The 23,283-nt window shown below is 45.2% G+C and overlaps 1 protein-coding gene and 1 long non-coding RNA gene across 4 annotated transcripts; both read right to left on the bottom strand.

The window, feature by feature from the left end:
- Nucleotides 1-213: 213 nt before the first annotated feature.
- LOC101968370 (sulfotransferase 2A1-like) lies at nucleotides 214-17,920 on the bottom strand. 3 transcript variants are annotated; one of them, XR_013430657.1, is made up of 6 exons: nucleotides 17,708-17,920; nucleotides 16,445-16,653; nucleotides 15,747-15,873; nucleotides 12,407-12,501; nucleotides 2,257-2,450; nucleotides 214-413 (listed from the first exon to the last, which is right to left on the bottom strand). XR_013430657.1 is itself a non-coding variant. In XM_078031741.1 (6 exons), exons 1-6 carry the CDS (start codon nucleotides 17,841-17,843, stop codon nucleotides 8,473-8,475), a joined length of 819 nt encoding a protein of 272 aa, XP_077887867.1. In that variant the 5' UTR covers nucleotides 17,844-17,919; the 3' UTR covers nucleotides 8,377-8,472. The 3 variants fall into 3 exon arrangements, 2 of the variants coding, with proteins under 2 accessions (XP_077887867.1, XP_077887866.1); XM_078031741.1 differs by lacking the exons at nucleotides 214-413; nucleotides 2,257-2,450 and adding exons at nucleotides 8,377-8,592; nucleotides 10,528-10,659 and having other exon boundaries at nucleotides 17,708-17,919; XM_078031740.1 differs by lacking the exons at nucleotides 214-413; nucleotides 2,257-2,450 and adding exons at nucleotides 8,377-8,592; nucleotides 10,482-10,659 and having other exon boundaries at nucleotides 17,708-17,917.
- A 1,496-nt stretch (nucleotides 17,921-19,416) lies between these two features.
- On the bottom strand, nucleotides 19,417-22,330 carry LOC144370728 (uncharacterized). The gene is made up of 2 exons (XR_013430656.1): nucleotides 21,823-22,330; nucleotides 19,417-21,075 (listed from the first exon to the last, which is right to left on the bottom strand). It is a non-coding gene; the product is annotated as an uncharacterized LOC144370728 (long non-coding RNA).
- Between the last annotated feature and the right edge of the window lie 953 nt (nucleotides 22,331-23,283).

The following is a 23,283-nucleotide window of genomic DNA, read 5'->3' as shown; positions in this document are numbered from 1 at the left end:
GCTTTCTAGTTAAACATAAGAGTTGGGTTCATGCAGAGAAACCCACCCATGTATGGAAGTCTACTTCGGTTTCTGATTCCCCTTCCCCATATGCCCCTCCCCCTCCATTCTCCTCCTCTAACCAACTAGAATTCCTTTTGCTCCTCAATTATATTTCATAGGTTCTCTATGTTATCCTATCCTCCTCACCCCCTTTCCCTCTAGAAGTTGTTTTTATGTGAAGAGCCCCTCAGTCCTGAACAAGTCCCAGGACAGGAAAACCATCACAGTGTCCATGGAAGATCCTGGATCTGTCAGAGGTTACTCCCATGGGAACAGCTCTTTGGGGAAACCCGCCATCTTCTCCTGGTAAAACTTATCAATGGCTTCAGCTTGGGCCACTGTGAGGTGATTCTTCCAGTCCCCACAGATGCCTGGAAAACATGAAGTAGACGCAGATCAGATCTAGGGAGAGGTCTTAAGATGGCGACCTCCTCCCTGCTCTGTGTAGACAGCAGAGTGACCTCTGAGTCATTGGTGAGGCCTTCTCCTGCCTGGACACCATGCGCATTTCCCCTTCTCCCTGCCTGGACACCATGCGCATTTCCCCTTCTCCCTGTCTGGAAAGTGACCCTGACCTTTCTTCTCTCCCAAACCATCCTGCACAGGATCCACAAGCAGAGATCCTGGCTATAAAATCAGAACATCTGGACTGGAACTAAGTCTGACCACTTGTTTCTTGAGCACTTTGGCCAAAGCTAACAAAATGTCTGACCTGGGTGATGAGAGCAGGTCACACCTAGTCTCTCTGCTTTGGCCAATCCCTGTGATCAGTTCTTCTGCACAAGGAACCCATGTTGACCCCTTGCCAGATCCAATGGCTCCAGTCCCTTGTGGCTCAGAGTCTCCCAGGACGTCCAGTCTCCTTCAGCCAAGTTCCCTGGTGCCTTGAGGCTCTAGGTGTAGGGTCCTTGTTGGTTGACTCCATCCCTGGGACTGCCCATTTGCTCTCGGCTCCATGACACAGTCTTCTGATTCAGCTTCAGACATGCCAGGCTTCCCCCTCCTCAGGGTGTTTACCTTTCCTACTCCTTACTCTCAGCTCTGAACTGTACATCTCCATCCTCGTTCATAGCAATGATCAAACATAATATGTTCTGTGTACTTCCTTTTTGATTGTGCATAAGTTATGCATTTCTAACATATTTAGGTACAAAATCATTTTCACAAATTGCCTAAGAATTACTACTTAAAGGTATTACACCATATATGCTCAATAAACATTTTTTGAAAGGACTGATAAAGAATGAGGAATAGACTAGCATAATACCCTGCTTCACAGACAAGGATTTTTAAATCTCCCTTGAGTGTTTACCCAGTGTCAGAGTAGTGGTGGTGGAATGGGTGCTAAATATACGGTCATGATTCTTACCATTTATTTAGGTGATTAAACTATTTGCATCATATAAATTAATTTTCACAAAGCAGACCGATCTAATTATTAATAAAAATATAACAATAGTTAAACCAATGTAAGATAGGCTAGTAAACACTAAACTCAGATAAATATAAAGTAGCAGCATATGTCATATGTCATGACTGTCCAAATACAACACAGGATTCCCATTCTCATAGTTATCTTCATTAGTAGAACAATCTTTACTGATTTCTTCTGCTCGGCCTGGCCTCTTCCCTGAGTCCCATCCCCATCTCTATTTGATGGCTCTGGGTTCCAGGCTCACTGTGTGGCAGGAATCCTGACCTCCTGAAAATCTTTTGAAGCATTTAGTGTATTGATTCCATGGGTCACCATTTCAGATCGATGTAAATTGGAGGAATTTAAGCAAAACAGGTCCTGCTACTGCTTGGAGTAGACATTTTCAATAGGCCTGAACCCAAGGGTGGGGACATGATTCATCTTTCCTCACAGGAAGGAGGCCTTACAATGTCTCATAGCAAATGCCCTCCTCTCTACTCTCTCCAATCGTGTCTTTCTTTGTGTATCTCTCTCCTTAGGGCACTGCTCTGTGGTAGTCACCAGTGGAGTGGCCCAGACACCACCATCTCCAGAACCCCTTCCTCCCCAAGACTGAGTCAACCTTCTCCAGGTACCTGCAGCCCACCCCAGTCCCATGAACACAGCTTTCCTGAAGGAAACGAGAGGCTCTGGGCCATGAAGGATTCAAGTTGAAATGTCCCAACACCTGCATTCTTAGTGCCAGGGGCAAACACAAGATGCCCACGTAGTCTAACTCATTCTGAAACCAGGGCATTTACCTTTTCTTGTAATTAAGAAAGGCTTAGTAATGAAAGTTTCAGGCACCATTTCAAAATTGGAAATCTTGTTTTGTTTCATGACTTGGAAGGACTGATAAAGAATGAGGAATAGACTTGAGGACTGAGTCCAGTTCTTCTCGACTCAACTTCTTTCCCAGGAACTGACAGATGCTCTCTATGGTGCTTCTTGGGTCCTACATGTGAACATGAAGAGGGAAGCTATGAACGGGCAGGAGAGCAGGACTTGGAGGATGGGAAGGGGTGTTAGGAGGGCTGTGGGGAGTAAGAGGAGGGGAATGACATCAGGATGGGAGAAGCCTGGGGACGCCAGAGGAGGGAGACAGAGACAGGGCCAGAAGAGAGCGTGAGGTATGTGGTGACCTGAAGATCACAGGAGATTCCCAGAAGGCTTTGTCAGGACACCCCAAAGGCAGGGGCTGGGGTTTCTAAGGTGACACCTGAGATTTCAAGATAAGGCAGGATGACTTTGTCTAGTAAAATACATTTTGATTCATTGTACACAGACTCCAACTTTTCATTTCCATGGTGTGTAGGATATATAGTTGCACCATATCTGCACTGACACATGGACTTAGGGTAATGATGTCCATCTCATTCCACAGCCTTTCCTGCCCCCATGTCTCCTTCCCCACTTTGCCCAATCAAAGTTCATCTATTCTTCCCTTGACAACCCCGTTTGGTTCAACTTCCACTTACCTGAGAGAACTTTTGGCCTTTGTTTGTTTTTTTTTAGCATTACCTTATTTGCATAGCATGATATTCTAAACCTCCACCCATTTACCTGAAAATGCTATAATTTTTATTCTTTCTTAATTCTGAGTAATAGTCCATTGTGTATCAGTGCCACAGCTTCTTTATCCATCCATCTATTGAAGGGCATCTAGGTTGCTTCCAAGTTTACATATTGTGAATTGAGCTGGTATAAATACTGATGTGACAGTGTCACTATAGTCTGCTGATTTTAAGTCCTTTGGATAAACACCAAAGAGTGGAATAGCTGGGTCGAATGTGGTTCCATTCCAAGACTTCTAAGGAATCTCCATACTGCTTTCCAGAGTGGTTCCACCAATTTTCAGTGCCATCAGCAATGTATGAGTGTGCCTTTTCCCCTTACCACATCCTACCACACTTCTTCTTGCTTGTATTTTTGAAAATTGACATTATGATTGGAGTGAGATGAAATGTTAAGGTACTTTTGATTTGCATTTCTCAACTTACTGGAGATGTTGAAGACTTTTTCATGTATTTGTTGATTGATTGTATACCTTCTTCTGAGAAGTGTCTGTTCAGTTCCTTAGTCCATTTAATGATTGGGATAAGACGAAACAACTTAACACCAAAATCCAAATAACCAAATCAAGAAATGGGCCAATCACAATCATTTCTCAAAAGAAGAAATACAATGGCCAATAATTTTATGAAAAAAAAATTTAATGTCTTTAACAACCAGAGAAAAGCAAATAGAAACTACATGGAGATTGTGTCTCACTCCAGTTACAATGGCAATCATCAAGAACACAAATAGGAATAAACCCTGGCAGAAATTGAGTGAAAAGGAGCACTTACACACTATTGGGATAGGAGATCCGTACAACACCATGGAAATCAGTCTGAAGTTTCCTCAAAAGACTAGGAATGGAGCCAGCATGTACCCTAATCATAGAGCTCCTTGGCATTCATCAATACAAAGTCAGCACACTACAGCAACACATGTATCCCAGGTGGATAGCAGTTCAACTCCCAGCAGCAGGGCTCTGGGACCAGCCTTGGTGTCCACTGATGAATGGATACAGAGAATGTGGTTCATACACATAATGGATTTTACTCAGTCATAAAGAAGGACTAAATTATGTCATTTGCAGGAAAATGGATAGAACTGGAGACCAGCATGCAAACTGATAAAAGCCAGACTCACTGAGTCAAGGTTGCCTGCTTTCTCTCATATGTGGAACATATGCAGAAGAATAAAATAAGTACACCACAAAACAAGAGAAAGACCAGCAGAGTCCAGGACAGAGATCTATATGTGAAGAACACTCACTGTTTCCTTGGGTGAACCATTGAAAATACTGTTCCAGTGACTCTGGTTTCTTACATAGTTTTGTCATAGTCCAATGATAATAACCTGACACAAGAACATTTTTGGGATTTCTCATGATATGTATCACCTTAAATTTAGGGAAAATGAGAAAATGAAAAATCAGTTTCAGTCAATCATTTCCCACCTTGATCTTGATCTTTCCCCAGGCAGTTCTTCCTTAATCTTTATTAAACATGATGGGTTCCTTTAATAAATTAGTTACAGCATTCATTCACCAAATACACATTTTATTCTTATTATTTTTGTTGGAGTTGCCCCAGCTCCAAAGACTAACTTCCCTATTCCCTGAGAAGAGCCGTACAATGGTGAGCCCTGCTGACTCTCACGATCCATACTCACCAATCAGACTAGCCCTGCTGACTCCCATGATCCTTACCCACCAATCAGAAAGCTCCCCTTGCCAACAGTCAAACTGTTCAGCCCTTTAACTGTCAAACCACCTGACTCTATAAATATGCAGAGCTGTTCCTCAATAAACAGGCATTTTCTCCGATGATGAGCTGTGTTCATTCTTTCATTGGGGCCCAAACCTGGAAGGGGAAATGCTTCACTGCTCGAGGGCCCCCTCTCTCAAGGCTTGGTGTCCTCTTCCACTCTTTCGAGTGCTGCTACTACTCACATAACACGGGCTCTTCAGTAGGTGAGTTCCCCTATTGGGTATCCAACTTCAGACGGGCTACACAGGGGCTTTGACTGTGATCATCCAGCAAACCTCTGATGCCCAACTGGAGGAAAGAACGCACTCCACCAAGAACTTCATGGCCATGGTGGACCCTCTGGAAGACACTCGCAATACTCAGAAATCTGTTTAACTTCTGCGAGCGCTCAAAAAAGTGAAAGGAGATCCCCTATGTTGACGCTTTTTCCTCTTCTTCGTTCTCAGCCTGACCTATCCAGCAGATGAACCCCCTCCCTACCGACATCCCCTGTTGGCTTTGTCCAGCCCCCCTGGTGCTCGCCCGACTCATCCGACAGCTTTAGTCCCACCACTTACATAAGAGAGTTTCTATGGGTCCTACAGGGTTCTATCCTCACTCACCATGATATATAGATGTTACTGGCTAATGATCTCCTTCCTGAGGAACTTGCCAGAGCCCATGTGGATGAAACACACTGAGTCAGTCCCCATCACCCTCCGGGGCCACATGCTGCCACAGATCAGACTCCCAACAGGAATTATAATACTCAAGCTGGCACACTTAGTAGGAAATGATTCTCCACATGTATTATTGCTGGGCTCAAAAAAGCGACATGTAAGGCTGTCAAATTCCAAAAATTACAAGAGATTATTCAAAAGCGAGAGGATACCCCATTGGAATTTCTGCATTGACTTACAAAAGCCCTTAAGCAGTATACTAACCTAGATCCTGAAACCCCAGATGGTAGTCATGTCCTTATGACATATTTATTCTCGCAGAGCTATGTGGACAAGCTCAAACAAGGCCCTGCCACCCCCCAGACTGAGATCTTTGTGGTAGCCTTTAAATCAAGTGCCGCAAGCAAAAGGCCGAACACAATAAATTTCAGATGCTCGCCCAGGCCCTGCAGGGTGCTTCCTTGGGTCACTGCCCATTACTGCAGATCAAAACCCCCCAGGCGCCTGCTTCAAGTGTGACAAGGAGGGACATTGGGACAGGGCATGCCTCACATCACGCATTCCGTGTACCCCATGCCCTAAATGTCAACAACAAGGTCATTGGGGCTCTGACTGTCCTAGATCCCATAGGAGGCCTGTGGCCAGGGAACACTTGGACCTTCTGGGCATGGCAATTGAAGATTGATGGAGCCTTGAGTCCTTGTCCCCATCTGTAATGATCAATACACAGGCTCCCATGGCGTGGATTCAGGTGGATGGATGCAAGGTTGACTTTCTCCTTGACACTGGGGCTCCCTTCTCAGTCCTGACAGAATTCTAGGGGCAAAACTGCTGTCCACCTCTCCTATTGTCATGGTAGGAGGAAAGACCATTTATCCAAGAAAGACTCCCCTATTACTCTGTTCCATAGACAACTTCCCATTCTCTCAGACATTCCTAGTTATGCCACAATGTCCAGTTCGTTTGCTCGGCCAAGATATTCTCTCTAAATTCAATACAACAATCAACATTGGGGCTCCTGGTATCAATCAGGCCCCAGTTTGGGGCCTGTTCATCTTTCCTGGCCCTTTTGGCAGAAGACATGAAACACCACACTAAAAAGAACCCCTTACCTACGAACCTGGTTGACCCGATTGTATGGGATACTCAAACTCCCTCCACCATTTCCTGCCCACCAGGTAACATTGATCTCAAAGATTCCAACACCTTCCCCAATCAGGCTCAATACCCTCTGTCCACAAAAGTTCTTCTGGGCCTACAATCAATTATTCAGGACCTTCTTAGCAAGGGGTACGCCATCCTGCTCATTGCCCTTACAATACTCCCATATTAGTGCTTAGTTCAGGACCTATGTCTCATCAACACCTCCTTTAGGTCCATATATCCTTTAGTTCCCAACCCATACACCCTGCTGTCTCAGATCCCCCACACCGCCACCCACTTCTCGATCATAGATTTAAAGGATGCTTTCTTCTCCATTCCCCTTACCCCTGAATCACAAGATCTTTTCGTGGTTACCTGGACAGATCCCACCACCAGTCTTGACAATTAACCTGGACTCTCTTTCCTCAGGGATCTTTTCACCCCCAGTGCACCGAATCCACCCTCTTGCAATATGTTGATTATCATCTGGCAAATCTCTTTGCACACCTGTGGGGAAGAAAGCACCCCTCCATAGCCTTTAAACACAAGCTGTCTAATATCCAACTTATCATAAGACCCGTTACCTTCTGAGCTTAAGGAAAAATATGTGTGTTTTGTTTGCCCTCCCAGTTTCATAGGAATTTCATTATCAGCATTTAAACTTGAGGTGTTTCACATAAAACCTGGAGAGATCTGACTGCTCTCAAAGGGAAATCTGGTAACAATGGGCCACCATTGTCCCTGGCCACCTTCGTTCAGAGTGTGTGAGAAACTGCCTATTTTACAAAGTCCATGCTTTCTTGGTGTGACTGGAGAAAGCTGGGAACAGTGACATTTCAAGACAGGTAAAGAGAGAAGCAAGCTGGTTTCAGAGACATCCAGATAGGAGAGAGTTTATGGTCAATAAGAGTCTTAATAGAGAGGGGAGGGAGCTAGATTGGACTAGGAATGAAGAGTGGAATTGGGGGGTGTTAGGTGCAGGACCAGGCTGAATAAGTTGTCTGCATGGCATGCCAAACAAAGTTAGCTGCAGGATGACCTGGCTTCTCAAACCTTCCGTGTGGTTCTTTATCACCTGTTTGCTTCAAACCCAAACACCCAAGCCCCCACTCAAGGCTGAAAACTCAACCCCCTGTTCAAAGCTGAACATTTAATCCCCCTTGTACCAATGAGGCAGCTTACAGACTCAGAGACCCCATTAGATTTGTGCTATAAAACTCCCTGTGCCTGTTCCTGTCCTTTATCATAAAGTTCATTCAGACTCAGGTGGGTAAAATTTCTAATCAAGCTTCTAACCAGCCTCTTCTCCGGAATTACCAACTCCTGGCTACCTCCCGTGAAGACCTATGCTGAATGGACTGACATCATCTTGTTCCTGAAGTTGTACCAGTGCTCTATGTCCTCCTGTGGGGGCTCTTTACTTCTCTCCTCTCTGATTCGCCCATGACACCTGATCTCAGCAGAAAGAAGTTGGAATGAGATGGCACCTGCTCCCATTTAATAACAAAGAGGGGGGAATGTTGGGAGTTGCCCTGGCTCCAAAGACTAACTTCCCCATCCCGCCCAGAAGAGCTGTCCAATGGTGAGCCCAGCTGGATCACATGATCCTTACCCACCAATCAGAAAGCACCCCGTGCCAACTGTCAAACCATTAAACTATCATAACTGTCAAACCACCCCCGGCTCTATGAATAAGCAGAGCTGTTCCTCACCAAACAGGCATTTCTATGATGATGAGCCTTGTTCATTCTTTTGAGCCTTGTTCATACTTTCAATTTTAATTTACATATAACTGTGGGAAGACTTTCCCAGGACAGGAAAACCATCACAGTGTCCATGTAAGATCCTGGATCTGTTAGATGTTACTCCCATGGAAACAGCTCTTTGGGGAAACCTGCCATCTTCTCTTGGTAAACTTTATCAAAGGCTTCAGCTTGGGCCACTGTGAGGTGATTCTTCCAGTCCCCACAGATGCCTGGAAAACATGAAGTAGACACAGATCAGATATAGGGATAGGTCTTAAAATGGTGACCTCCTCCCTGCTCTGTCAAGACAGCAGAGAGACCCCTGAGTCATTGGTGAGGCCTTCTCCTGCCTGGGCATGATGTGCATTTCCCCTTCTACCTGTCAGAAAAGTGTGTCCTGACTGCCCTTCTCTCCTAAACCATCCTGCACAGAATGTAGAAGCAGTGTCCTGACTATAAACTGAACATCTGGACTGTACCTAATTCTGACCAATTGTTTTTTTGAGCACGTTGGCTCAAGCTAATAAAATTTCTGACCTGGGTGAGGAGATCATGTCTCACCTAGTCTCTCTGCTTTGGCCAATCCCTGTGATCAGTTCTTCTGCACAAGGAACCCATGTTGACCCTTGCCTAACCCACTGGGTCCAGTCCCTTGGGGCTCAGAGTCTCCCAGGACATCCAGTCTCCTTCAGCCAAGTTCCCTGGTGCTTTGAGGTCTAGGTGTAGGATTGGTTGTGACTCCATCCCTGAAACATCCCATTTGCTCTCTCGGCTCCATGACACAATCTTCTGATTCAGCTTCAGACAGGCCAGGCTGCCCCCTCCTCGTGGCGTTTACCTTTCCTGCTCCTTACCCCAGAGTGCTGTCCCAGCAGACACCTTGACCTCTGTCCATTGGCCTCACTCATATGTTTACTCCAGTGCAGTGACTCAGTGGGGCTCTCAGCTCAGAACCCTACATCTCCATCCTCGTTTACTTCATAGCAATGATCAAACATGAGATGTTCTGTGTACTTCCTTTTTGAATGTGCATAAGATATGCATTTCTAACATATTAAGGTATGAAAGTATTTTCACAAATTGTCAACGAATTACTGCTTAAAGGAATTACATCGTATATGCTTAATAAAAAATTTTTGAAAGGACTGATAAAGTGTGATAAATAGACTAGCATAATACCCTGCTTTACAGAGAAGGATTTTAAAAATAACCTGGAGGGTTTACCCAGTGACAGAGTGGTGGTAGTGGAATGAATGCTAAAGATATGAACATAATTCTTACACTTTACTTACATGATTACAGCATTATTTGTCATATGAATTAATTTTCACATAGCAGAGTGATCTAATTAATTACTAAAAATATAAAAATAGCTAACCCAATGAAAGATATGCATGTAAACCATACACTCAGATGAATATAAAGTAGCAGCCTATGTCATATGTCATGGCTGTAATAATACCACACAGGACTCATAGTTATCTTCATTAGTAGAAAAATCTTTACTGATTTCTTCTGCTAGGCCTGGGCTTCTCCCCAAGTCCCTTCCCGAACTCTGTTTTATGGCTCTGTGCTCCAGGCTCACTGTGTGACAGGAATCCTGACCTCCTGAATATCCCTTGAAGCACTTAGTATATTGATTCCATGGGTCACCATTTCAGATCCATGTGAACTGGAGGAACTTTGCAAAACAGGTCCTGCCACTATGTGGAGTAGACATTTTCAATAGGCCTGAACCCAAGGGTGGAGACACGATTCATTTTTACTCACAGGAAGGAGGCTTTACAATGTCTCATAGCAAATGCCCTCCTCTCTACTCTCTCCAATCGTGTCTTTCTTTGTGTATCTCTCTCCTTAGGGCACTGCTCTGTGGTAGTCACCAGTGGAGTGGCCCAGACACCACCATCTCCAGAACCCCTTCCTCCCCAAGACTGAGTCAACCTTCTCCAGGTACCTGCAGCCCACCCCAGTCCCATGAACACAGCTTTCCTGAAGGAAACGAGAGGCTCTGGGCCATGAAGGATTCAAGTTGAAATGTCCCAACACCTGCATTCTTAGTGCCAGGGGCAAACACAAGATGCCCACGTAGTCTAACTCATTCTGAAACCAGGGCATTTACCTTTTCTTGTAATTAAGAAAGGCTTAGTAATGAAAGTTTCAGGCACCATTTCAAAGTTGGACATCTTGTTCAGTTTCATGACTTGGAAGGAGCTGTTCTTGAGGACTGAGTCCAGTTCTTCTGGACTCAACTTCTTTCCCAGGAACTGACAGATGCTCTCTATGGTGCTTCTTGGGTCCTACATGTGAACATGAAGAGGGAAGCTATGAACGGGCAGGAGAGCAGGACCTGGAGGATGGGAAGGGGTGTTAGGAGGGCTGTGGGGAGGAAGAGGAGGGGAATGACATCAGGATGGGAGAAGCCTGGGGACGCCAGAGGAGGGAGACAGAGACAGGGCCAGCAGAGAGCGTGAGGTATGTGGTGACCTGAAGATCACAGGGGCTTCCCAGGAGACTGAGTCAGGACACCTCAAAGGCAGGGGCTGGGGTTTCCAAGGAGACACCCGAGGTTTTAAGATAAGGCAGGGAGACAAAGTGCCCAAAGTCTAATCCTCACCCCAAGTGACCCTGCGTCCCTTGACTGACACTTAATACCACAGGGGGCTTTACAATATCTCCTTAACTTGACCCCATGGTTATCGATGGGTTTTCCTGGGAGATCACAGCAAGGGAACAGGTCATTATGAGAAGAGAGGATTTCCTTGGAGACCTAGACCTCTGTCAGCACCATAGTCCTTTATTATAGTGATGTTTTCAGGAACCCCAGTCACTGAGTGACAAGAAGACCCCACGGTGGCAATGATGTAAGAACATGTTGTTGGTTGGAGAGGAGAATCACAGGGAGTGTGCAGCTTGCTGCTGAGGTAGCTGAAGGTGGCACCAAGGCTCCTCCCTGAGGACTGACCTCATGCTGAGGACACAGCAGAACAGGAAGCAGATGCAGGAAGGTGACCAGGGTCCCTTCTCCAGGGGAAACAGATGCATGTGCCTGTGCCACCTTCTCTGTGCCCAAGACACACCCACAGGAGAAGTGTTTTCTAAGGTCTGTTCACTCCTTTACTTTTTGTTCATTTTTGACCACTTCTGAAAAAGCTTCTAAATATTTTAAAGCTTTCTGTTCCATCTGGACCTGTGAGCTTCCCTCAGAGCCCTGTGCATCTCTGTGCAGTTCATGGGCAGTTTTCTCTGCATGAGCAGAAAAATAGCGTTAGGCTAAGTACCTGCTCATTGTGTGATGATTCAATCGGTGTAAGTGGCACATCTGCAAACTCAGATGACAGTATTTATTTAGTTGGGAACATTCAAAATCCTGTCATTTGCTATTTTGAAATATATACTTAGTTACTCTTCTCCACAGTCCCACCCTGTGCCTCAGATCACTGGAAGTCATTGCTGTTCCCAGCTGTAACCTGCCCCCAACCACCAGGGCTGAGCTCATCCACAGGCCCTGCCTGTTACTCCAGCCCCTGACCCCTCAGAATAGTCACCCAAAGTGGCACCTCACATTCATGTCACTTTGTCAGTCAAGGGGGAAGCCAGAAAGGTGGACCTACCTCTGGGATTAGTGCTTTCTGCCCCACCCCGTCTTATGACTAGGTTTCTGGGAACAGAGGAGGTCCTGCAGGCAGAGACCCTGGCAGCCCTAGTGGGTGGCATAAGTCATGGCACTCTGGTCAAGGAGTCTGATGGTGCCTGCCTGTTTCCCAGATACTCGGGAGGCTGAGACAGGAGGATCAAGAGTTTGTGGGAGGGCCCTTTAGATGTTGCCAGATGATATAAGTTTGGAAGATATGAAGAAAGAGCTTGGAGCTTGGGGAGGGTCTCACAGAAGCAGGGAAGTGGAGGCCAAAGACTCATCTCCTCTCAGTGACCTCCACAGCCTATGCTTTCACAGGGAACATGAAGGGGAGACACATAGGACCAGGGACTTTGGGGAGAGTGAGGATGTTGGGGTGCTGTAGGCGCCAACTATGAGAGGGGACTCACCTTCTGCAGCTCTTCATAACTCAGCAGCAGGACGTTCTCCCTGTCTCTCATGGACATCCAGCCACGAATGTGCTCAAACCATGATCCATAGGGCACTGTGGGGAAGGCACAGGGGTGCAGGTGACACACTGCCAAAACAGGGCTGTACCATCCATATCACTCTACACACATTGACAGCTTGATTCACATATTATTGATCAATGCTGCTCAAACTAGGTAATGAAATAGAGAGGGGGATCTTTCCTGAATACATTCTATGAAACTAGTCGCATACTGTTACCCAACTGGGAAACACAGATCAAGTAAGAAAACAACAGACCAATATTCCTGCTGAACACAGATACAGAATAGTTCATTAAAACTTCAGCAAATCCTATTCAGCATTAAGATTATACTCAGAACATGTTGTGTTCACACTTTAAGACTGTACATCATGAGATGCTGATTTCAATCCAGGGATGTAAGGTTGGTCAACACAGGCAAATCCATAAAGGTTCACCACACCAATAGAATTTGCCTTCACAGAGGAACTTGGCAGAGCATCATGAGGGCTGTGTGTGACAAACCCCAAGTCAACATCATGCAAATCAGGGAAAAATGGGAAGCATCTCTCCTAACATCAGGAACAAGACAAGGATGTCCACTTTCACCACTGCCTTTCAATAGAGCTCTAGAGACTCAAGCCAGAGATGTTGGCAGACAAGGGAATCAAAACCTCACCAGTGGGAAAGAAAGAAGCCGCTTGATCACTCTTTGCAGGTGATAGGAGGCTCTGCTGTGAACACCCAAGAACCTTTCCCCAAAAACTCCTAGAACTGATCAATTGAGGAAAATAGCAACATACAATATCAACATGCAAATAAAGAAGCACTTTTCTTCAACTCGAGAATGGATCTGCTGAGGAAGAATTTAAAAAAGCAATTCCATTCACAAAGGTATCAACAAATACCCAGGTAGAGGAATGTGATGATGCATGCCTATATCCCAGATACTTGGGAGGCTGAGGCAGGAGGATTGAGAGAGTTCAAAGCCAGCCTCAGCAACTTAGGGAGGCCCTCTCTCTAGATAAAATATGAAAAGGGGCTGGGGATGTGGCTCAGTCATAGAGCACTTGACTAGCACCTGCAGAGCCCTGGGTCTAATCCCCATTGCCATAGAATAATAATAATAATGATGAAGCTATCATGTTTTAAAGTGTATCCAGTCTCAAGTCATACAGAAGAGGTATAGTAACAAAAAAGTGTGCTAATATCAAAACATTCACGGAGATCAGTAGATTAGAATGAACACTCAGAGACAGACCCACACAGATAGAGTCAAATGACCCTTAAGAAAGACACCAAAAGCAAATGTTGGAGAAAACAAAGCCTACTTAATAAATTCTGCTTGGAAAACTGAACATCTACAGGCAAAAGAATGAAGCCAAATCCTGCATAAAAATCAATTCCAAGTGAATCAAAAATCAGGAATTAGTCCATAAACACTGTAACTACTAGTGGAAATCATAGTGCCTATCCTCCAACCTGTAGGTGCAAGTGTTACTTCTATAAGACTCCTAGTGTTCAGGAAAGAAAACCAAGAGTTGATAAATGGAAAGGCTCAAGTTGAAAAGCTTCCACACGGTGAGGAGAGAGACAGAGAGAGAGGGCTCACAGAAGGGAGCAAAACCTTTCCAGCTAATTTTCTGACAGAAGATTAACATCCAGAGCATAAAAGAACTCAAAAATAATGTTATTATTATTACTAGTATTTATTTCTTCTACTTAGTTATACATACAGTAGAATGCATTTTGATTCATTGTACACAAATGGAGCCCAACATTTCATTTCCCAGGTTGTGCATCATGTAGAGTCCCACCACATCTGCACTCCCACATGGAATTAGGGGAATGATGTCCATCTCATTCCACCGTCTTTCCTGCTCCCATATCTCTTCCTCCACTTTGCCCAATCAAAGTTCCTCTATTCTTTCCTTCACCACTGCCCTTGTCCCTTTTGGTTCAGGGTCCACTTATCACAGAGAACATTTAGCCTTTGTTTTTTTAGGATTGGCTCTCTTGCATAGCATGATATTCTAAACCTCCATCCATTTACCTGCAAATGCTATGATTTTATTCTCTCTTAATGCTGAGTAATAGTCCATTGTGTATAAGTGCCACAGCTTCTTTATCCATTCATCTATTGAAGGGCATCTAGGTTGTTTCCAAGTCTAGCTATTGTGAATTGAGCTGATATAAATACTGATGTGGCTGTGTCACTATTGTCTGCTGATTTTAAGTCCTCTGGGTAAAGACCAAGGAGTGGAATAGCTGGGTCAAATGTGGTTCCATTCCAAGACTTCTAAGGGATCTCCATACTGCTTTCCAGAGTGGTTGCACCAATCTGCACTGCCACCAGCAATGTATGAGTGTGCCTTTTCCCCTTACCACATCCTACCACACTTCTTGTTGCTTGTATTTTTGAAAATTGACATTATGACTAGAGTGAGATGGAATCTTAGAGTAGTTTAATTTGCATTTCTCTGTTACTGGAGATGTTGAACTTTTTTTTGTATTTCTTCATTGTTTGTATATCTTCCACTGAGAAGTTCCTGTTCAGTTTTGTAGCCCATTTATTGATTTGGATAAGAAACAAAATCTTAACACCAAAAATCAAATATCGAATCAAGAAATGGGCCAATCACAATCATTTCTCAAAAGAAGAAATAAAATGGCCAACAATTTTATAAAAATAATATCCACGTTTTTAACACCCAGAGAAAAACAAATAGAAACTACACGGAGATCATGTCTCACTCCAGTTGCAATGGAAATCTTCAAGAACACAAGTAGTAATAAACACTGGGAGGGATTGAGTGAAAAGGAGCACTTACACACTATTGGGATTGGAGATTAGTACAACACCATGGAAATCAGTCTAAAGTTTCCTCAAAAGACTAGGAATGGAGCCAGCATGTGCCCTAATCATAGAGCTTCTTGGATCCATCAAAACAAAGTCAGCACACTATAGCAACACATGCCCCCAGGTGGATAGCAGTTCAGCTCCCAGCAGCTGAGCTCTGGGACCAGCCTTGGTGTCCACTGATGAATGGATACAGAGAATGTGGTTCATACACATAATGGATATCACTCAGTCATAAAGAAGAACTAAATTATGTCATTTACAGGAAAATGGATGGAACTGGAGACCAGCATGCTGATTGAAACAAGCCAGACTCACAGAGTCAAGGGTTGTCTGCTTTCTCTCATATGTGGAAAATACACAGAAAATAGATATATCAAAAAACAAGAGAAAGACCAGCAGAGTAGAGGACAGAGACCTATATGTGAAGAACACTCACCGTTTCCTTGGATGAACCATTGAAAATACTGTTCCAGTGACTCTGGTTTCTTACATAGTTTTGTCATAGTCCAATGATAATAACCTGACACAAGAACATCTTTGGGATTTCTCATGATATAGATCACCTTAAATTAGGGAAAATGAGAAAATGAAAAATCAGTCTCAGTCAGTCATTTCCCACCTTGATCTTGATCTTTCCCTGGGAAGTTCTTCCTTAATCTTTATTAAACTTGATGGGTTCCTTTAATAAATTAGTTACAGCATTCATTCACCAAATACACATCATAAAGTTCCTATTACATGGTCATATGCCAGGAGTAGAGGAGGAAGACCTTGTCTCTTCTTTCTGGGATACTTGTCTACTCTTCCTGGGAAGCTGCTGGAAAATTTTAAATGGTAAGTGTGGAGGGGTGTGTGTGCTTTCCCACATTGATCACTAAGAGCACACTGGATTAATAAATTATGGAATATTCAGATTCATAGCACATACAGCATTCTCACACTCAAGACCATCAACAAATCTCACATGTATGACATCCAGACAGCATGCATGCATTATAGAAAATTCAGGAATAAGCAAAAGTAATCTGTGGCTGTAAGTCTAGGGAGTATTGCCCTCAGGTGGTGGGCACTGGTGGTAGACAGGTACTGGGAAGACATTCTGAATTGTAGAAAGGTTGTACATCTGGCACTGACCTTGGCCTTGGAAGTGAATAAAGACTTAGGGAAGAGATGGAAGGGGAGGTGAGAGGACATGAGCCGTGGGCCTTCTCTCTCATTTAAAAGTTTGTAACCCACATCTGTCTCTATCCAGGGTGAGCGGTCCCAGATGGGCACAGATCGAATCCAGTTGGTATCACCATTGGAGTGAATCAGGCAGAGAATTTCAATCAACCAGTTAGTTCCTAGATAAAAGAGGAAAAGTGATGGTCACTCAATTCATCTGGCTTGTGAACAAAACTTTTGATAAAATACATAACATGCACTTTACCATCTGCCCATTTTAAGCATGCCATGGGGTGGTGCTGAGCAGTGTTCAGCATGCTCCTGCTGTTGCTCAGCCGATGTCCAGAAGCTTTTTGTCTTGAAAAACTGAAACTCTCTGCTCCTTAATAACATTTCCCTACTAATTCCATCTTTCAGGCCCTGGAACCCACCATGGGGCTCTCTGTTTCTGTGAACTTGACTACACTTTGCCCCATGGATTCCTGTACTATTTGTCCTTTGTGCCCATCAGACTGCACTTAGCATGAGGCCCAGTATTGACCTATATTGTAGGAGGAGTCAGCCTGTCGTCCTGGTTAAGGCTGAATCTTACCCCATTGTATCAACTCCCCATGTTTTGTTTAAGCACTAAACTACCAGTGGATTTTTGGATGCTTCCAATTCTTGGCTCTTGGCTGAGATCCTTCTAATATGTCCCAACTTCCCTTGACTTTCCAACCTTGTGTCACTTCAAAGGCCACTGGCCCCAGTCCTCGCCCAGTTTGCAGTGCTCCTGCCCCCAGCCCCTCTCCTGTAGGTGCATGCCACCTGTCCTTTCAGTCCCTTGAATTTTCCAGGCTCTTTCTGATTCCCAGGCTCTGTCCATGCTGAGACTCCTGCTCTACAGTACCCCTCCACCACATGACCTCCATTCCGACTTTTCATTCCTGTTGAGCTGGTATTTCACCAGTAGGTCTTCCCAGGTCACCCTCTTCCACACCTTTCTCCTGTGCCACCACACAAATGCCCAAATCTGCTTATAATTCACTCCTATATCTCCCTCTCATACCTCAAATGACCCTGCTGAGCACTTAGTCACTCTGTCCTAGTCTGGATGCAAGTGGCCTGGGGCACTGCCCCTTCTTCCCCAAAGCAGGGGTCCCTGGCATGGAGAGGTAAGGCCATCCATCTGCTGAGCAAGAGAGGAACGCAGCCACCGCCTTTCCCATGATGGTCCCTGTCCTGTTTCCTTACCTGATTTGGGGTAGGTCACCAATACTGTGTCTTCATCCTTTATCACAAACTGAGCACCTGCTTCTTTCAAAACTTCAGAACTAAAACCAACCACAGGGAAACCTATCCCTTCAAACCACAAGTAGCCATCTGTCATGGTGATGAGCTCTCTGTGCGAGGTGCAGGGGTTCCTGCTGTGGCCACCATTGGATGTTGGGGGAGGTACTGGGAGACTGGACTTTGAAGTAAAGTCAAAAGAATTATTAACTTTTCTTCTTGTCAAATTAACTGGGTGATTAAACAAAATAGTGACTGGTGATCAAAGTTTCTTTGCATTGAGCAATTTTGGACTCATTCAGGGAACCAAAGAATCAAGATCTGAGCATGAGTTCATGGCTGAGACCCCATAGCAAGTGCTGCAAAATAACCCACTGAGGAATGTGTGGGGCCTGAAGAAAGCCTTTTTTGTTGTTTATATGTGTTTTGAAGAGTTTTCAATAATGAAATCAATAGATACACTGTAAAATAATGGCCTGGAAGGACTTTGTGGATCTGTGGATGGAAGACCCTTGACTCTAAAGGATAAGAACCTGCTTCAGAGTCAGCAGACAGAGGGGTGGACTGTCACTGACTCCAGGGTCCAGTCCTCCCTTTCCTCCTGATTAACATGTGGGAGTGGGTTGCATGGTGTCAGGATTTAGGGACTGAGATGAGAGAATCTTCAAATCTACCACATCAAAGATCCATGGAAGCTCTGTGTCATCCTTGGTCGAGCACTCTCAGTGCCCAGGGGACTTGGGGACCAACAGCTCCACATGTTCAAGCAACACGCCCATCCAGGGGGCCCATAGATAGCGACCTACTGATTCCAGGAATGCTGAAAGATGCACCTACATTTTTGTCAGTTCTCATGGGCTTCTGTCAGATAGAAGGAAAACCAGCTGATCAATGATGTAAACCCCACATTGAAGGCAACGGGGTTTCATGTCGATGTTGATGATCAGGAACAAAAACACATTCCACTTTTCCTGCTGATTCCTGGCAGAATCAATAGACTGAGCACTGTGTGTTGAACTAGGAGCTGTGGACACAGAATCTAGATCTATGTGGCCACAGACTGCTGTGTGCCTCCTGGGGAGAATGACCAAGAGTCAGGGCATGGGTATTCGTCTGGCTGAGGGCAAAGAGGAACTGAAGCAGGCAAAGTTGCAGGGGCACATGTGCTCTGGACAGACAGAACACTGTGCAGATCAAGACCAAAGAGCTACCTTTTAAAAAGGGGGAAACTGTTTCCTGAGTTTTGTTTCATTACTAGTATTGCCAAGAAATTCTAGAATTATGGCAATCACGTGACCCTGTGAGTGCTCAGTAGTTATGGAGTGGTGACATGTGTCTAAAGCACTGTGCACACTTAATACATGTCGCCAGTTACACCGTCCCACCAATCCCATGAGTTGAATGAGGAAGTGTGGACACCACCCAGGTGACAGAGTAAAATGGTGAGCTTTCTGATGGTTTAGTGGTGCACTGTGGTGACACGTAATAGTTGGCTTCATTTTGACACAATCTTACCCACATGGGATGTCATTTGCTCCACTTCTGTCCCCAGGGGCTGTGATGTTCCTCCCCCACTCTTCCCTCCTCTATCCACTAGTATTTATGTACTTATGTTTATAGAGATGCGTTAAGGTGGAGCCTTTCTTGAACATGTGGAGAAATTACGTAAGAAGAAATGTCAAATTGTTTTGATTAGAGCATTATAGTTTTCCATAGTGTTTCCATAGTTTTCCATAGTGTTTCCATAGTTTTCCATAGTGTCCGAGTCCCTTTTGATATGATTATCCACATAAGGAGTTGGACTTCACCTCTGTCTCCCCCCTTTCCTCTCTTCCTTCTGCCCCTCTTCTCTCTCACCTGTTCTACCATATCTGGGCTCTGGCCAGTTGTTGTCCCACCCTTGTGACTCTGGCCTGTGGAGAGGAGGAGGCTTATTCTTTCCCCTCCACCATTATCTGGGAGCCAGTGTATTCATTTTTCTTGTTGAGTTTTTTCTCACATTTTATTGGGGCCTCACAGTTGTACACCTGGAGGGATGGGCTGCGACCTATTTGGACGTGCACACTGCACAACAATATGATTTTCCAATATCCCTCCCCATCTTGCTGAGGCTTTTTAAATAGAGTGATTTCTGGGGGTTTCAGTTACTGTTTATTCTCGGCCCTGACCCCAAATGCTTAGACTCATAGGGAAGTTGGGATGCGGAGTTCCACTGCAGGTCTCACTGACTCTCTGACTGGCAGCTCTGACTCACCCACAGACCCTGTGCCCTGGGGAAGAGTGGAAAGCGCCAGTTTCTTCTCCTGCCCTGACTAGGCGTGGAAGAGATGACTCAGGGATCACCAGATTTTGTCACAATTTAAGTGGTCTCAGTTCTCTGTCCCTCCCCTGGTGTCATCTCGGCTCCTTTTCCTGTGGCTCAAACAACCTGTTTCAGGCAAAGCATCCTCAGTCTTCTCAGCTTTGCGGAATCTCTTTGCAGGTGCTGAATTGCTCTTCAGAGTGACCCTTGTGGATTTGCCATGAGGGTGTGGTTTTCCCTGAACCACCTCATTCCATCCACCAAAGGGGTAAACTGCATGGATGGAAAGGATGTTGAAAACTGTAGTTCATTAAGAGTAAAGAAGTTGGGGAGTGAGGGTGGGAATATTCAAGAGGTGAGAGGAGAGAAAATGGAAGCAAGGTAGCTCATGAAGGGGCTCAAGAGGGAGGAGGCCAGGGAGTGTCAGCAAGAGAACAAGCTGTTTTGTACTAGAGGGCGAGAGGAGACCAGCAGAGAAAACAACACCAGGAACCACCCCCCAACATGAAACAGAAAGAGACCCTTAAAAAACACTCAGGAAACCACTACCTCTTAAAAAGAATGCAATGAAATGTATAAGGAAAATCAATGATGAAAGGAAAAACCCCAGAAATGTGTGCATGTGGACCCCGAGTCACTCAGCACCTGTAGCCAGAGCAACGTCCAAAAATATTAATCATAAAAAGAAAGAGAAGGAGAAATGAAAACTCTTAAATTAAAAGGCTTGAATTTTTCCACAGAGGGAGCTAAATTGAGTATTGTACCCTTCCAGGTCATGCTCTGTCCCTTGCTTCTTGGGTTTTGTGCCTCTTAGGTCCAGCTAGGACTGGATGATACTGAACCCAGCTCCTTTTGTAATTTCCACCTCTCTGTGAGCTGGAGCTGACAGTAATGTCGATCGTTGAAATGCTCACCAGCTCAGGGCGATGGAACTGAAAGAACCTTCTATTGGGTTTGGTCCCAATGTCATACATTGCTGGCTTTTCCTGGCTGGTAGTGGTGCATACATCTGTTTGGGAAGTTCTACCTGCTGGAGACAAGCAAAAACAGAACTTTGGACCTATGTTTTGTGTATCTATTCCAGATTAATCCAATCCTACAGCCCGGGCTGAAGGTACCAATCTCAGCTAGGCATTTGGGGTTCTAGCTTCTCTTGGGGGCTCTCTGGTCAGGACATGGTGACAGACCAAGGGTCTTCCTACTAAGTGCATCAGAGTTCCTGGATAGTTTATGATTAGTAGAGAAGTTTACACAACCTGGCCATGGGTTTGAGCATCTCTCTCGACTGTCACAACAGGAAATAGAAGGAAAACTGGATTTGGTGTGCCCATCTGCACACAGTGGAGTGCTGCTGTGGTGGTCTGGACGTGAAGTGTCCTCTGAAAGCTCCTGTGTTCATGCAGGAATGTTCCCAGGTGGGGTGCCTGGATTAGGAGACTGTGACCCAATCCATCCATCCTGGTTGAATGGACTGACTGGGGGTCACTCTAGAGAGGTGGGGCCCGGATGGAGGAGGGCGTCCCTGGGGCCATGCCTAGGAAGGGTTCATCTCCCTACAGCTGGACACAATTTTTCTCTCTGCTTCCTGGATGCAATGAGCAGAACGGGGTTCCTCCACCCTCCTCCCCTTAAGCCCAGAGCAATGGAGTCAGCCAGCCGTAGATGGAGCCTCTGAAATCATGAGGCCAAATGGAACTTCCTCCTCTAAGTTGTTCTTGACAGTATTCTGGTCCCAGCAATGAACACAATTAGTCGTGAAAAACAGCAAGCTACTCACACTCACTGCCACGTGGGCGAATCCCAAAACCATTAGAGGGAGAGAAAAATCCAGCCACAAAAGCTGCAAATTGTAAGATTCCTTTCAGAGGAAACATCCCAAGTCTGCAAAGCCGGTCTGTGGTCACCGGTCTGTGGTCACCGGTCTGTGGTCACAGAGGACTGGAGGGAGAGATGGCCAACGGCGTACAGGGTCTCCCCTGGGTGGTGAAAAGGTCCTGGTGGGAGTCGGAGGTGATGGTCGACAGCATCATGATTATATCACCTGGCACTGAAGTTCTCAATTCAAAATGGTCACATGCCAAGTAAAGTCCACCAGCGGTTTGGAAATGCCTATTCTATTTCAATTGAAAAACCTTTTTTTAATTCTGTGAAGGGAGCGTGGAGTTCTGTGGGAATCTAGTTACCTGGCCAAGATTGCGCTTTAGCAGCTCTTCGGTATCTTCATTTGAATGCAAGCTGCTCCCCGCAGGCAGCGGGCTGGGTCCCCACCCACAGCAGCCTGTTTGTCACCGCTGACCTTTGGCTGGACTTCCCCCTCCCAAAGACAACAAGTCATCTATGTGGAAAAGCAATCAGATCTTTATTGATCAGAAATGGTCAGGACTGGAAAGGAAGCAGCTGATGAATATGTAACTTCTGTCTCTGTGAAAACACCAAGAATTATCTAGAAGCTGTGCAGAAACAAAGAAGTGAGAGTCAGGACACAGCCCGACTCACCCAAGTCCCGTCAGTTCCCCTCCATGGTGAGTCCTCCCTTGGCCTCCCTAACGGGAGGTCTGCGCTACCCCAAGACCTAACTCGTGAGTTACCAGAGCAGGAGAACCACAGGCGCCTCGGAGCTGGGCAGCATAAGAAGGTGTGTTTTCCTCTCATGGTCATAGAGTATATCATTGTGGATCACGTTAATGACCACATCAGTTCTGCATTCCGTTATTTAAGCACAACATGTCACATTGATCATTTTCAGGTTTTTTGGTTTTTTGTTTTTTGTTTTTTGGGTTTTTTTTGGTTTTTTTTTTGTTTTGTTTTGTTTTTTGTTTTGGGGATTGAACTCAGGGGCACTCAAGCACTGAGCCACATCCCAGCCCCATTTTGTATTTTTATTTAGAGACAGAATCTCACTGCATTGTTAGTGCCTCGCTAAATTGCTGAGGCTGACTGAACTCTCGATCCTCCTGTCTCTGCCTTCCCAGCCGCTGGGATCACAGGTGTGTACCACCACAACAGGTTCCTAACACTGATGGAGGATAATTTGCAAAAATTTAAAACTTCACACACATACCCAGCATAGACCAGGTGTCCTAGAGACGGTACTCAGCTATTCCTGTGAAAACCACACAGCTCACACCCTCCCTCAAAGATCAGCATAGGGTGTCGCGCACTTTTCCATGGTAACAGCAAAACATTTAGTACTTTTGTGATACTTCGAGGGGGAATGCCTTCTCTAAATTGTGACATT

The sequence above is a fragment of the Ictidomys tridecemlineatus genome, chromosome 15 (assembly GCF_052094955.1).
Source record: "Ictidomys tridecemlineatus isolate mIctTri1 chromosome 15, mIctTri1.hap1, whole genome shotgun sequence".
Classification (NCBI taxonomy): domain Eukaryota; kingdom Metazoa; phylum Chordata; class Mammalia; order Rodentia; family Sciuridae; genus Ictidomys; species Ictidomys tridecemlineatus.
The sequence above is the reverse complement of the archived record's forward strand: the minus strand, read 5'-3'. Positions and strand labels throughout refer to the sequence as shown.